This window comes from Glandiceps talaboti, chromosome 7 (assembly GCF_964340395.1).
Source record: "Glandiceps talaboti chromosome 7, keGlaTala1.1, whole genome shotgun sequence".
NCBI lineage: Eukaryota > Metazoa > Hemichordata > Enteropneusta > Spengelidae > Glandiceps > Glandiceps talaboti.
In genome coordinates, this window is record NC_135555.1 from 9,291,534 (window position 1) to 9,308,054 (window position 16,521).

At 35.6% G+C, this 16,521-nt stretch overlaps 1 protein-coding gene across 1 annotated transcript in view; it reads right to left on the reverse strand.

The window, feature by feature from the left end:
• Positions 1-16,521, reverse strand: part of LOC144437364 (G patch domain-containing protein 1-like) — a 46,905-nt gene that overhangs the window by 19,438 nt on the left and 10,946 nt on the right. Inside the window, exon 13 of the mRNA XM_078126288.1 lies at positions 362-704. Coding sequence (XP_077982414.1) covers positions 362-704 — 343 coding nt within the window. The remainder of the gene's footprint in view (positions 1-361; positions 705-16,521) is intronic.

Genomic DNA, 16,521 nt, shown 5'->3' on the forward strand with positions numbered 1-16,521 from the left:
GATACTGATTTACATCTATATTGTACATGTACATTCATAAAACTCAGAATTACTAGTTACAGTGGTTCCATTTTCACACTGATTTATTTGAACAAATATTGTTTCAGCTAAAGATAAGTTATAGAGCCAAAATACATCCCTGGTGACAGTATCCTCCAAAGTAAAGATCTTGATACTGGTTGTCAGGGTTAAAATTTACTTTAAAATTTGTATTAAAAGTCACAACTAATTCTCGTGTTATCTATCAAGTAAAACAACAAATTAAACTTGTAAAATGATCAATTTTGATCATAACTCTATATGTAACATAGTCTTCTGACAAATGCTGATTTTTTTTACTGTACAAAAATTTAATATTTACCTTTATGGCAATTTGGCCTGTTTTGACTGACGCATCAGAGATTGTTGTCTTAGCAGATTCATCGCTCGTTCTTTGTTCTGACTGCGATGTTGCTGTACTGCTGATGAAACTGGGTAACTTATCAACCCCAGATGCAGTCTGTTGAGGTGGTGGCAACTGAGTGGGAATGTGTGAGAAGAGATTGACTGAAGTACTGGTTGCTGAAGATGGTAAAGCTAACTGTTCTTTGGAACTTGATGGTGGCGTTGTGTGTGCTTGACTTGCTCCTTCCCATCCTGAACTTAAAAAGTTGAAGACTGAAAATTTATCTTTTTTGACAGTTGGAAGTCCAACAATCGTGGAACTGAAAATAAAATAATGGAAATTAACATTGTTAGGAAAGGTAAACTGACAACCAAATGTTGGCTTTCCCTGTGAGCAACCAAACTCTAAAAAGTGTGTGACTATCTATGCAGCAACTTTATTTTGATGTTTTATAACATTCCATTGCACTTTACTGGAAGACACTTTGATAGTAAACGGAGCAGAGTGTACAAATTTTTAGACAAATGGTACAAACATGGGGTAAAAGACAGGTTATCTTTTTCAATGACTGAAAAAAAAGTGTGAATGTATCAGAGACTTGCAACAGCCAGATACACCAAGCCTGTCTGTGTAATTCTTAGCACAGAGTTGAGACACCAATTTGCTCCTACTGGGTATAAAATGTTATTAAAAGTTTTTACTACATAAATACATTTTCAGGATGTATTATGTACAGTGTTATGTTTATCACTCAGGTTTACTGGAATATGAGCAAAGCCCATATTACATACACGTAAGAAGCTAGCCTAGAGACTTGGCTACTTGAGCTCAACCCATAAAGACTTTGGAATATAAGAATTTCAGGCGAGACAATATGAGCTAGCTAGTCAATGAAGAATTTACAATCTCTATGGCCCCTTCATGACCCTTTGGCTGAACTCATGAGTAAGTTTTCTTTACCCGTGTACACCATACCTTACTATTATTACAAAGAAATATGAAGACAGGAATAATACATTATCTTGTCCTTTCAACTCTAATCTGAGATCACACTCCATTTTAAACAATGAATGTATGACTCAAGTCACGTACATGTATAGAACACACTTACACTTTATAGTGTTTCCATGTATAAGAGAACAATTAAGTGACTCATTGATTCAGTGTCATACAATGTACTTTGATAATTTGTGTAGGGGGTATACTTTATAGGTGAGTGTTACTTCAGTGATGTCATCTCTACTGGTATAACCTAGAAAGGATGAACCTTCCGTGACTTGTACTTACTGGTACCACCCATACCTTGATTTATCTTTTGATAATATAGGGAGTAACTTGTTTATACTCGTGCACTGCCTTCAAAACACAATTAATCATATTGTTGTTCCAAAATGTTTTCAAAGTACACATAAGGTGACATGTACTGTGGGAAGACATCTCATATAGTCTGAATCACCAACTGCTTCCTTGTTTTTCTTATTATTCACAAAATCTATTTTTAGCAGTATAGCTGAGTCAACTTACAGCTTCTATATGTCTGAAGACATGTTAGCCTTTGGAATAAGTCCAGAGGGTCTGCTGGCACAATTTTTGCCAGTTTTGGCAATATCATTATTCATAGCAGTAATAGTAATAGTATGTTACTCGTCATGTAGAACATGAAATTTCTTTTGCATTGACAGGAACTACATAGACACAGTATACACTGGCACAAATAAATAAATCGGTTAAAAGCAATACAATAATACAAATATACACTTAGCAGTGATTTTGTTATTAATGAGTTGCAGTGTTCTGTCTTAGTTTTTTTTGAGACTGAGCACCTCAAGGAGAGGTTAAAAAATGGAAAGGGTCACATGGCTGCCGTGCTTGCGGAGGAATGGTTCAGAAAAGGGTATCCTCTTCCGGGTGAAGGCCGGATGTAAAATCATATGTTGATTTGCAATATGAAGCGAACACTTTTTACCTGCTGTTGGATGCTGAATAGCAAGAAATAAAACTCTATGACAACATTTCATTTAATCATTAATTATACTTCATTTGTATATATTTGCTGTTTCATTATTGCTTCTTGGATATAAGGTTGTGCAAAACATGAAATTTATGCAAATAAGCCTTAGAGGGAACATTGATGAGTTGGGATTGATGTTTGCAAGAAACTAAACTTAAACCTGTTTGTATGTGCATGTGGTACTCTGAGACGATGGCCACTTGAGAGATATTCATATTCTGTATATAGTGGATTTTAATCTTTGATAATTTTTGTAGCAGTCTTGACCACTTTGTCCTTATACAATCCAGAGTTATGAGATAGTTCATAGATCCAATAATGTATGTAAGATTTGATGTGTCAACCATCACTTCACTGGCTGATAAGGCAGCATGACATGGTATCTCACAGACTATTTTGGCCATTGACCTGGTTTTTATGGCTTGACAATGTATGTGTACTCACAGTTATGTGTGCCTTGTGCTATAGGTTAAGTAGGGATCAGTTTTACTGTAGTGTTCACTTAGAAGGCAGAGAGTCTTTCAATAGAACTATCACCATTTGACATTTAGTTTCAGGCACCCTTGATTCTTTACTGTGAATTTTAATTTTTGCAAAACAAACTCTTTAACCTAATTATTGCCTGACTACAAATTGAGTTAACCACACCATCAAATATTTGAACCTGGTGCTCTTTGCTAAAATCCCATTTGATTTGATATGTCTAACAATTCACAGACTGTGGAGATCTGAAAGTTGTTATTTGTATGATCTTGTAGAATGTGAGTACAGCTATGTTATCATAGAAATAGGTTGACACTGAGAGAGAAAAGACAAAGAGAGAGAGAAGCTGGGTAACAGATAGAAATAGAGAGACCAACTGACAGAGACAGACAGAAGAAAGAGAGACAGACAAACAGAAAAAATTAAAGAGCCTGAGTGACAGAGAAAGACAGAGACATAAGATAGTGAGTGAAGCAGAGAGAGAGAGAGAGAGAGAGAGAGAGAGAGAGAGAGAGAGAGAGAGAGAGAGAGAGAGAGAGAGAGAGAGAGAGAGAGAGAGAGAGAGAGAGAGAGAGAGAGAGAGAGAGAGAGAGAGAGAGAGAGAGAGAGAGAGAGAGAGAGAGAGAGAGAGAGAGAGAGAGAGAGAGAGAGAGAGAGAGAGAGAGAGAGAGAGAGAGAGAGAGAGAGAGAGAGAGAGAGAGAGAGAGAGAGAGAGAGAGAGAGAGAGAGAATTAAAAAACTTTTGACATGGAAAAAGATGATAAATTTGCCCTGGGGGGTTCTAATTCCTAGTACAAAGTACGGATGGGTTTCCATCTACACATCATCTGCCAGAGTAACAAGATCAAAGGCTGTGAGAAAGTTCAGGTTGTTTTAATTACTAGGTTTTAAGAATTCAGTCACCTGGAGGTATTGTGAATTAGGACACATTTAGGACAACCAATTAATTTTGACTACACTTAAACTGTGACTTCTACATATAGCTATTCAGTGATTACGGTACCATGCACCACTTCACCATCCCCTGCCACTGATTCAGAAGTATAGGGTGTGGAAACAGACATACCTACCCATGAGTGGGCAGTGAAATCTACACAGACACGTATGGGACTCCACTTGTGTGTGTATACATACAAATACGACCAATTCTCTGAGTCAAGGACCTAGTGGTTTAAGACTGCAGTGGGATCCAGTCCAGTGGACGACATGAAAAGTGAAGGTTTGCGTGCGTGGGTGGATGGATTGTATGGTGTTAAGAATGTGAACCTTTAACAAAGTACATTCTAACCATTGTCTACTATATAGGTTGTTCAGACATTATTCTTAAGCCTGCCCTAGGTAAACAAACTAGGGTAACATGCACTCAGGAACCTATTCTGCATATGATTACGTGTATTACATTTAGAGTGCATTCTGGTTTTCAACAAATGTCTTCATCATAGACACACTCCCTTGAGGACGTATCATTGTACAGAGCGTCTAAAAAAAGTATCTGGTTAGGAAGGGCACATTGACCTTCAAATAACCTTGGAGAGTCATGTCAAGTTCATAACATATGGATACATTTTCATGATATAGTCAAAGTAGTACCCTAGGCTATCAAAAAATATATCCCAACCCTAACCTTCATCTTAATCAGCATGAAATGTATGTGACCTTGATATTTGACCTTTAGGGTACAGACAATACCAGTAATCATATATCACTATGGTTTCATGACTTTATGACTCTTAAACCAGTTTGAAATGAGGGACTTGTGACATTTTTTCAGTTGCATATTTGATCAATATTTATGGCTATATTTTTTACATGTTAGTGCAGTTATTGTGAAGTGCCTATGACACAGCACTATGGACATAATGGTGTATGTGCACTATGTGATATTATCATTTTTTGGCATACTGGTAGTATTACTTCATTTCATACAGATTTTGACATTATTTTCACATTATGAACATTTCTACATGTATCAAATTTATTTTTCTTTCTCTTTCTGATTTCCTGTTTTTTCTTTTCATCCACATTCACCATATCAACTTATTACTAACACAGCTGAAAAAAAAGCCTGACATAGCAGAGTTGCATTACCCCACAACATACAGTACGAAAGAAAACAACAGAATAGTAAACAAGAGTTATCGAAGGTCACACTCAAAGGACAAAGAATTACACAATACTAAGACATGCCTACAATGACAATGTAGGGTGTGTAGTACTATTTGAAGTCCTTGAAAACGATTAAATTTCACATTTTCTTTATTTTCAGTATACCTGTAGGCGTTATAAGAGTTCCTGTTCTTTTCTTTCGACTTCGGATTCCAATTACAACTTTTATTATATAAGACCATACAATGTGCCATTCTATGGTCTTGTACGTGACTTGAAACATCCCCAAATTTCTACAAAATTTGTGTCGGGTAAAACTGTACAAGCTCTAGTAAAGCTATGCAATAGGAAATTATGCATGTTACATTTTATACAGTGCATTCTAAAATGCGCTCAAAGCACTTTACAATTACCATGGGATTATTTCAGTATCGACTGGCTGATAACAACACTTCACCCTTTCTCAATTCATTTTTGAAAGACTGGTTTACTTTTTTGATGACGCAGATGGTCTTAGCCTAGCCTCCTAGTAGTCAGTCAGACTTATTTTGTTCATCCCAAGGTGTCCAAGGTTACAGATTTTGACATACTGGTACAAACAAGTGTTGAAATGAGTATGAAATTCTCACATATCATTGATAGCTTTATATATGTGTGTGTGTGTGTGTGTGTGTGTGCGTGCGTGCATGCGAGCATGCATGCATGTGTGTGTGTGTATGTGTGTGTGTGAACTTTCTCTATAGTCTTCCATGGTCATATCAATGGTACTGTTTGTCACAACGATGTCATCAAACGTTCAATTTAACTACACTTGACTTTCCTAAATACTATGCTATATACATATGCTACATTTTATACATGTAGATCACACAGTTACTATGCAGTGATGATTCAATATGTTTCAGCAAGTAGAATAACAAACTTGACTCGATATAATTTATGCTTAATTCTTTCTTTCTTTCTCTCTTTCTTTCTTTCATTTGTATATGTATGTATGTATGTATGTATGTATGTATGTATGTATGTATGTATGTGTGTGTGTGTGTGTGTGTGTGTGTGTGTATGTATGTATGTATGTATGTATTTATTTATTTATTATTCATTTATATCTAACACAAAGTTATTTCTTTGTTTGCATGGCCAACTGCTTATTTGTTTATATATTTATTTATTTAATATCAAATTAGTTCTTTGTTTGTTAGGTGAACTGAAAAAACACTGATATTACATTTAAAGGAGAGCGCAAGAATCTTGGTTCAGGGTCACCTTGGTGTTAACATAGGGCTGATGCAGGCTTTAACTCTGAAATGCTAACATGTTTTAGCAATGTGTTATTTCCAGTTCAGTGATATCACTTGTCTCTCCTTCTGTATTAGTACAGTTGGAAAGTGATCCCTGGTAAACAAGCCAAGTCAGTACAGGTTTGAAGCTGAGCATACATTCTGTATTTGTTAGAAACAAACAACATAATCATTAGGTAAACACCAACAAAAATAGTAATCTGGAATAACATCCTCTCATCACAGATTTTACAGTTCAAGTGAATCATGTCATCATCAACATACAACATAAAATTCAACACTGCCATATCTTTTTTCTTTCATGAAAACTTGAAAAACATGGCAAAAAAAACCCCACACCTGCTGTGTGACCAAAACTGAACATTTTACATTGTACTATCTACAGGTTTTGAAAATGCATGACATAGTCTCATGAAAAAATAATCATTCATAATAACTTTTATAATATGCACAACTTTCCTGGAAAGTTATCACAATTTTTTTCACATTTAAAAAAAAAAAATTTGACACTCTTTAAATGCATTTTACAAGAAATGTGCACATGATTAGTAGTGAATCCTAACTTTGAAGTGTTTCTCTTGGTCTATCTGTCAGTTTTGGGAAAAAAGTTTCTGGATTTGTTTTATTTGATTGTGTAATTTAATATCCTTATGTGATGGTACTGTAGCATGTGTTGAGACATGTTAAAATCATAGGCCATAGGGGGAAATTAATTGTATTGAGTAAAGTTTTACATAGCTAGCCAATTGACCTTACTATTGAATTGGTGACTCTTTCCTCTATTGTCTGTACACTCCCAGGATGTTAGAACACCCAGTTTTACTACTTTACTGGGTCTGCCTCATAATTGTTGGACTGACAACATTTTGTTCATGTTACTTCATACTGGTGCGGGTTAAGTAGATGAATCAATACCTATTGAATAAAATAGCATTATGGTATGCACGGAATGGTTACCCTAGAGCCAATGAGGTATACAAGTATTTGTAGATCTAGAGAATAATGTACTCTATTTTTTTTTTCACTGGTAACTGTGTAATTAGTTTTCAAGTTCTTAATAATAAAATATATTTTGTACTTTTATGTATGTATGTATGTATGTATGTATGTATGTATGTATGTATGTATGTATGTATGTATGTATGTATGTATGTATGTATGTATGTATGTATGTATGTATGTATGTATGTATGTATGTATGTCTGTCTGTCTGTCTGTATGTATGTCTGTCTGTCTGTGTGTGCGTGCGTGCATGCGTGCGTGCGTGTGTATGTATGTATGTATTTGTACATACATGTGTCTGTCTGTCTGTCTGTCTGTCTGTCTGTCTGTCTGTCTGTCTCTGTCTGTCTGTCTGTCTCTCTGTCTGTCCCAGTGTTTTTCATACATGTATACATGTAGGTGTTTCTGTATCTGTGTAGACACATATCTATACCTTATTCCTGTACTGATTTGCCAGTTATAGCATTAAGGGACATACAGTATTCCATTTACAGACATGCTTTCAGTACTACCCTTTGGCAAGAAACACATGACTTTGTGAAATGGACTCAAAATACAAACAAAGCAACCATTCGTTCATCAGTAATATGATACATAGTGAGTACATTGACAGAATAGAGTGGTGTGAGGAAGGATGACATGATGACATGACTAAAATAAAAGGAAGACGTCAGTAATCCATTCAATTTGAACGGCATACTAAAAAATCTACCAATCATCTCAGGACTTAAACTCTACCCTGAAAGTGTCCTCTGTCTGTTAACACTAGATTGAATGCCCTAGGACTGCCAAGTATTTCATTTATGAGGTCAACACTCAAAGTATTCCATTCATGCTTTCAGTGCTACCCTTTGACAAGAATACAGACTGTGTAAAATGGACTCAAATACAAATACAGCAGCTATTTGTTCACTTGGTTCATAGTTGAATGGGTCCACATTTTTTTGACCTGGCATGTAATCACCTCTAGAGGGAGCTTCAATGGAAATAACTGGTGTTCTATTCTGAGTTGACACTTAGCTCCACGTCTCTAGAGTCAATGCACGTGACATATGATATGAAACTTGAACCAGTGATCTCAAACCTGAACCAGTGATTTAAAACTTGAAATAGTGATTTCAAATTTGAACAAACTATTTCAAACTTGAACCAGTTAGTGTAAACATGAACCAGATATGCAGTGGAGCATAAATGAAACATCTAAAATGCACTTTGCAATAGACAAAGAAGTCCTAAGTCACCATAAATCACCTGAGACATAATGTGTTTGTGTGAACATCAATGTAGGTAGAGATTTGAAAGCTCATATGACATATCATTTAATGACTGTGTTTTTGTTATTGGCAGTAAGTAGGTTAAATATATACCTGAATTCCCCAGTTATTTTACCAAGATTCTCCACTAAAAGTATGGTACAAGGTATGGAAATCTTACCAGTTTTCCCTCCTTTGGTAATAGGGTTCTAATTCTTAATTGAGGACAGCTGAAATAGATCTGTGACAAGTATTCTGTACATGATCTATCAAACTGTGACATTTCACCATTTATTAAACTAGATCACTTAAAATCAACTAAGCCAAACAACAGCATATGATTGTATGTAATTGAACTTCACAAATCAGTACCTCAAATAAATCAATGAGAAAAGAAAGGGATTCCATACCACTCCAAAACCTGTGTATAAAGCCAGGTGGTCCAAGCTCACATTTAGCATACTTAGGAATAGTTGAACCAAATCAGTTACACTTTTGTACTAAGTCTTAATTGTATTCAAGCAGATATATGAGACAACATGGCATTTCAGTGGAGACATGATGGTTGAATGGTTAGTGGCTGGTTTAGAATCTGCCAATTTGCTGGTTTAAGTTTCACCATTGTTGTTTCTTTCTGAATGGTTAAAACCATTGAATTATACGACTGCAACACAGTCAACCCAGTTGTATAAGTAGGGACCTGGTAGGATAGGGGTTTGCAATGCAAATACTTTAATCCTAAATGATTATAGCAGCTCTAATGGATTGTATGCTCCCCAGTAAGTTGAGGAAGTATAAACGACCACTGTGCCACTATAGGTCCATGCCCAGAGTAATAAATTGTAATTTGAACACAGTGTGGGACATTGCTGTATAAAGAACTAACAGTAGGGTCCATCAATAAAATACCATGTTTGCCATCCTTGAATTTCCCCAAAACCTACCAAGCAGATGGGGGAAAAAACACAGATAAAAACACAATGCTAGCATGTCATGAAAAATTCACTTTTCTGTGATTCATTTTCTGTTTGTACCCACTACACTGGAGACATATAAATGTGAAAGTCCAAACTTACTTTGATTGTCTTAAAACAACTATTTAGATTATATATTTGTACAATGTACTAATTCTGAAGGCAATTTAACACTCTTTCCATTTACAATGGTCTAAAATACGACATTTTGAGCACAATGAAATGTGTTTCTTTTGTCTAAAATCTACCAACAAACCTACCCACACATGGACGGTAGGTAAACAAAGAATTTAATTGATGGTGCCATATTTAAAATTCAGCTAAGCATGGACACTGGGGGTAGGTGGGGTCAGCTGTGTCAAAATATAATTCATCAGTCTCACACCTACATGAATAGACTTGGACAATCTGTTATCCTCAACTTGATATGTTCTTTTTAACATGATCCTTGAGAATGTCTTAAAAATTCAAATTACCCTTATTTTCATTCCAGCCCAACCTACTTTTAAGTACTTGCGGTAGTTTACAGAATCTAAGGTTAAACCATTCAATGACATTTGGTATTTGTAACTGATTCACACTTACATACATCTCTTATATCCGTTTTCTCTCCCAGACTTTCTGCCTTGATATCACCTACGCAGTGTCACATCCAAAGAATGGAGGTGACCGTACTAAACTTTAAAGAGACCATAAAGTGTTTAAGACATATTTTCTCTTGTATGTACCAAAAGGTGGGGCATGAACATCAACAGAAGTCTTACATCATATGTTCATTGCGATGGGTACGAGAGTAGGCATTTTAAAAAAAATTTTTAGTGATTGTATATGTTTTTCCATGAATTTGTACATGGGAGAATATATAGATAGGCCATAGATCTTGGGGCATTACTATGGTGAATGGATAGGTTACGGTAATTATTAGTGGCTGGTTAGTGGACCAAGCTGAAAGTATAATCAAGGAGGTTGATAAATTAGTTCAGGTGTATTCCATATATACCCCCAGTGTGTAATATGACATGAATTGATACCAAAAAAGGTTATGATTCTGACAGAATTATCAATCAAAGATAAAACAAGATGTTGGCTGAACAATTACCTAAACCTACATGTGTATTTACAATTCAAAGGGACACAGTGTGAAAGTGAGATCCTATTTTTGACTATTTTATTAAAGTCAGTACACAAAATATAAATGCACAATACAGAGTAAAATTTATTTACAATCAAATCTGCGTAGACAAAGTTTGTTAGAAGTGGTTGCATTTTCACTAACTGCCATGGAAACTGAGATTCTGTTCTTGTTTGATTTTATTGGTAACCAAAAATCCCATGATGCTGACTTGTTAATATCATTATAACACATTTGTAAAGTCCTGGTGACAGTGCTAGCAGCTACTACACATGGTTTGATATGTTTCAGTTGATAGAATAAAATATTAAGTTTATTTCAATATGAAACACAAGTAAACACTGTCAAGTTACACACCGTGCCCCTTTAACCCCGTAGTTTGGCTATCTGGTTTGAAAACCTCATTCACAAACCAGCATTTTGAATCAAATAGACACATCTCTGATCTAGTGCCCCTTTCACTGTTTCCCTTTCATCAATTTTGTTTTAATTCTACAGCAAATAAAGTTCTTAGTCGTCCCTGAATTGTTCACTTCCAATAAATATACCACACATAATATTTTTACAAGTAAATAATTTGACAGTACTTGCTTTGACTAATTAAAACTCAAGGCCAACCAATATAATATTATGATTTCAACTAAAAGATTCATTGTGGTCATTTTTACACCATGTTTCAATTGTGGTTTATTTGCGTTTTAGGAAGCAAGGCCATTTTTTGGTAATTTGCTTCCTGTCATGTAAGTATATAGCTTCCTTGTATCTACTTTTTTTATATATCACAAGCTTTATTGTCACAAAGCTGATGTGTGTAACTTTGAAAGGGAATTATTTTTTATGGAGGTTGTTTTTATTTTATGGAGTTTTCACAAGTGGCTGTAAAATTGCTTCAGGAATGATTGTTTAGTACACTATAACCTATAAGGCATTATTCTTTCTCAGACTCTTAATTTTTAAAAATATTTTTGGGGTACAAAAGTTACTCAAGATAAGAGTATAATCAGGTTTCCCTATATTACACATTGTTAATTCCAATAATCTATGTGATATTCTCAGTACCTAATTGCAGACTCCTGCATACAATCATTTATTATATTAAAGAAGTACTTCTGCCTTGTCTAGCCTTAGGCCGGCTAACTCTATGCTCACATCGGGCTGGATTTAATACCTCAACAGCATGTGTTAGCAACTGGAAGGCTCAGAGCCTCCACTGGCCCAATATCAACACCAGGCTAGCTCAGTGCTGACACTAGGCTAGCACTAAAAACTGGAAGGGTTACTGTCCAAACTGGCTAAACATCAACACCAGCCTAGCAAAGTGCTGATGAATGACACCTGGCTAGCAAAATGGATTGGTATATTTCTAAGCTGTACAGGAGATTTGGAAACTTAGCCTCATCATCAACAAGTAGTTGTTGACTGTCTGGGAAGGATGGCGTGCATAAACTACTAAATCTACCTCATTCAAAAATCTATTAGCTTACAAATGATCCAAGAAAATGTGGAACTGTCTGAACTTTTGTGAAAGTTAACTAAAACATGACTTTCAAAATTTGTAAGGTATGTCTTGTCGTATGTATACTAAAATATTCATAGGTAATTCTGAGCTATTGTGGAAACGTGAGAAGTTTCTAAATGGCAAACTGACACTAGTTTTTGGTTCATTACATTTTACATATGGGATGAATAATGTTGCCTCAACTTCTCAAAGCCTATTCTTGTTTATATTATACAGGAGTAGTCCTCTTTTAATCTGAACAGAGTCTCTTTTATCACGGAATTGTATACAATAGTGTGTGCCCTCTGTGCCAATGTAGAGTACCACTGACCCTAAGTATGTCTACAGTCACACCTGGTCATTGTATTTGTCTCTCCTGTACTGTGTTACAACATACCTCACACACAATGGCATTCTTTTATGTTGTATTTCAAAACCACTCTTTTAATGTTGTAGCAAGTACAGATACTATTATTAATGCAGCGTTCTTTCATGATCAATCAGGTTGCCCATGAGCCAAGTTCAGCTAGAATCAACCAAAAATAGGGCTACATGTATGTAGCCCCAAAGTCTGTATACAAATTACTGACAGTGATTTTGTTGATAAAGGTTTAGGAGCCTTGGTAACACAGGGAAAACCTGGTAAAAATGGCATAGATTTCAATACCATATGCCATATGTGTATTGTACAGGTGAACCATTGTAAAATACCTGGGCAACACAGGCAGATTTTAACTCTTCACTTATAGAAAATTAACAGTGATAGTTGAGTGCAACCTAGTAAATACTAAAACCACCGAGATTGATATTCCAATAATGGACGCACAGACTCATGATGGATTTGATATTAACTATCAGTCTTTTTAGCTTCTGTCCATACATCAAGAGGTCATATGACACTTATTGTTGAGTTTACTTCTGAATCACTGAATGTATTTCTTTTGAAACATGTAATCAAACGACAGTGCATTAATTGCAATTGTCATAACTGATCAAATTAGAACCAACTCCACTTTATCTGTTCATGTGACACATGGCACTGCAATTATCTTTTCAGGTGGGACTAACAAAGAATATGTCTACCTGTTGTATCAACAGGTGTATCACTTTTCATACACTCCTTGACATCAATAGCTTAGATTTATAGTTTGACACACACGTAGACTTGGCAGCTGAATCACTGAACTGTTCAACAGATCAGTGGCACACAGATTGATGCATCGATTCATCAATGCTAACAAAGGGGAAATTGAATTGTATATATTAATCATTGACCAACTTCACCGAGACTGTCTGTTTTTGCCGACACTGACTATTACATTTATTTTTGTGGACTGTCAACAGATTACTGTTGCATGGGTCAGTTGATGAGTACATCTGTCCTCTATATCTTATGATTTTCTCTATATCTTATGATCTTCTCTCTATTTGACAATGTTCTCTACATCTTATCTAGCCTGAAAGATCTAGTCATTGTTTCTGCTTATGTAATAAGCACAACAATGCCCGAATGACCTCTGTAATAATAAGCAGAGACATCAATATGATCACATGAAAAAATGTATTGCCCACTGATGTCAAATACATGTAAAACAGCTCCTGATTTAATCTAAATATGTATGCATATTAAAATGACATCGTTGTTGAGCAAATTACATAAGTGGAAACAAAGACTGCACTGTTAATCTTTCAGGCTATATCTTATGATGTGTGTATCTTATGATGTGCATATGCTCTCTCAGGGCTCGAAATTCTTTTTTTTTCTTGGTAGCCCAGGTGGGCTACCATCATTTAAATTTGGTAGCCCGAGAGCAGTGATTGGTAGCCCATATGCATGCATTCCTAATTTAATGGTGTTTGTGTATATATGTAACTATATGGTGTATTGAATTCGATGATTGATTGAATAACTTGAGAGGTCATGTTAACGCGTTATTTGTGTGTATTTCACACCATATTTGACATTGGGGATGCACATTTTTGCACGTTCTCACTAAAACTTCAACTTTCTTTTGAGCTTTGCTACTACTACTAGATCGAATGCATTACATGAATTTACCATTCACCACTGCATGCTCTCAGGGGTTGCGTGAGCGTACAGTTTACACACGGAATGTTTTAGGCATCGTTCAAGAATAAACGAATCTGTAGAACATACCAAGTTAACAGTTCTCATCAGCAGCATAAGATTTTATCAAACACCATTACAACTGTGTCTCTGTCAAGTTGAAAGTTCAAGCTGTCATTCATGTGATGGAATTTAGTTACTGCAGTGCTGTACTGAGAGTGTACTGTACATACTCCGACTCCGAGAAGAGCCCGGGCCGGAGAGCATATTTCGAGAGAGTGATTACCATGGAAAATTGAAAGTACAGAAAGATAACATTAAATCGCTATACAGAATATTGTTGCATATAAATGTTTTGTTGTGATATTTTGGAAGTATAAGCTGTGTATACAATACGGAAGAATGACGTGTACAGTGTACATGTTTCGTGTACATTTGATATACATGTAGTGTGGATGCAAATTTGGAAAAGACGCACTGATTTTGACGCTAATTTTGGCGAGAACACGTCCCACAGGACTGCGACCTCGGAGGCCCCCGGCCCGGGAAGGTGTCAGAGTCAGGCTGTCACAGTTTCATTCAAAACTTAGTAGCCCAATTGGGCTACCACTCACATAATTTGGTAGCCCAGAGACAAACATTGGTAGTCTGTGGACGCGGGACTACCGCGAATTTCGAGCCCTGTCTCTATATCGTATGACATTCTCTATATCATATGTTCTTTGTATCTTATGGTGTGCATATGCTCTCTATATCGTACGACATTCTCTATATCATATGATGTTCTCTGTATCTTATGATGTGCATATGCTCTCTATATCGTATGATATTCTCTACATCATATGATGTTTTCTGTATCTTATGATGTGCATATGCTCTCTATATCGTATGACATTCTCTATATCATATGATGTTCTCTGTATCTTATGGTGTGCATATGCTCTCTATATCGTACGACATTCTCTATATCATATGATGTTTTCTGTATCTTATGGTGTGCATATGCTCTCTATATCGTATGACATTCTCTATATCATATGATGTTCTCTGTATCTTATGGTGTGCATATGCTCTCTATATCGTACGACATTCTCTATATCATATGATGTTTTCTGTATCTTATGGTGTGCATATGCTCTCTATATCGTACGACATTCTCTATATCATATGATGTTCTCTGTATCTTATGGTGTGCATATGCTCTCTATATCGTATGACATTCTCTATATCATATGATGTTCTCTGTATCTTATGATGTGCATATATGCTCTCTATATCGTATGACATTCTCTATATCTTATGATGTTCTCTGTATCTTATGATGTGCATATGCTCTCTATATCGTACAATATTCTCTATATCGTATGACGCGCTCTCTATTTTTATATATATTTCTCTATCAAGGATCAAATTTTGTCATTAATAGCACACTTTTTGTTGACTTTCTGTTGACTTCCTACTTGGATTCAACTGGAAAACGAACAAGACTTGAGTGTAAACATATGAAATTAAAAAGAGTAATTTTATATCATTTTAAACAAATTATACAAGGATGGAATACATTAGTGAACACAACAAGCAATACAAACAGCAAAGACATATCTAAGTATGGTTACAAGTTATATATCAATGCAGAAAAATTTGTTTACTTTTACTGGATATTGGGCTATGATTAGACCCCCTAGCAACCCTTTATAAAAACTGATCTAGTTTATACTCTGATATCTAGGGGTCTGCATGACTACAAAGCCCCCCCCCCCCTCTCCATTTTGTAGACACCAGAGGGCACACTGTTTTTCTGTGACTTAGATTTGCTGAAGTAGTATGGGATTCTTCTATTAGTCTGTCTAAATCAGTTTCCAATGAGCTACTGCATTTAGTATGATTTGTATCACTGGTGAAATGTCACACATGTGTGTGAATTTATTGTGAAACCCTGTCAGATAATCCATGCGTGTGAATTTATTGCAAGCTTACTGAAATAATCAAACTTGTAAGAAATTGAGACTTGTGCCAGTTCAGGTGCACAACACAAGTCTTTGAATGTAAGAATTTATGGGCTTGAGGTGGGGGTCAGGGGAAAAAACTGCCAAAGAAAATTCTGTTGATAAATGAAATAGAGCGTGAAATATGTTGGTTTGAATATGATTGAAAGATGACAAAAAAGTATTATGCTCAACACAGTAGATAAATTTTTGAACTCTGAGGAACACAACATGGCTTTGTTGTAAAGAAAAACTGGTTTATAATATGAGTATAAGTTAGAGAGCAGAACTGATCTAGTTGGTTATGATCTTGATGATGCTTT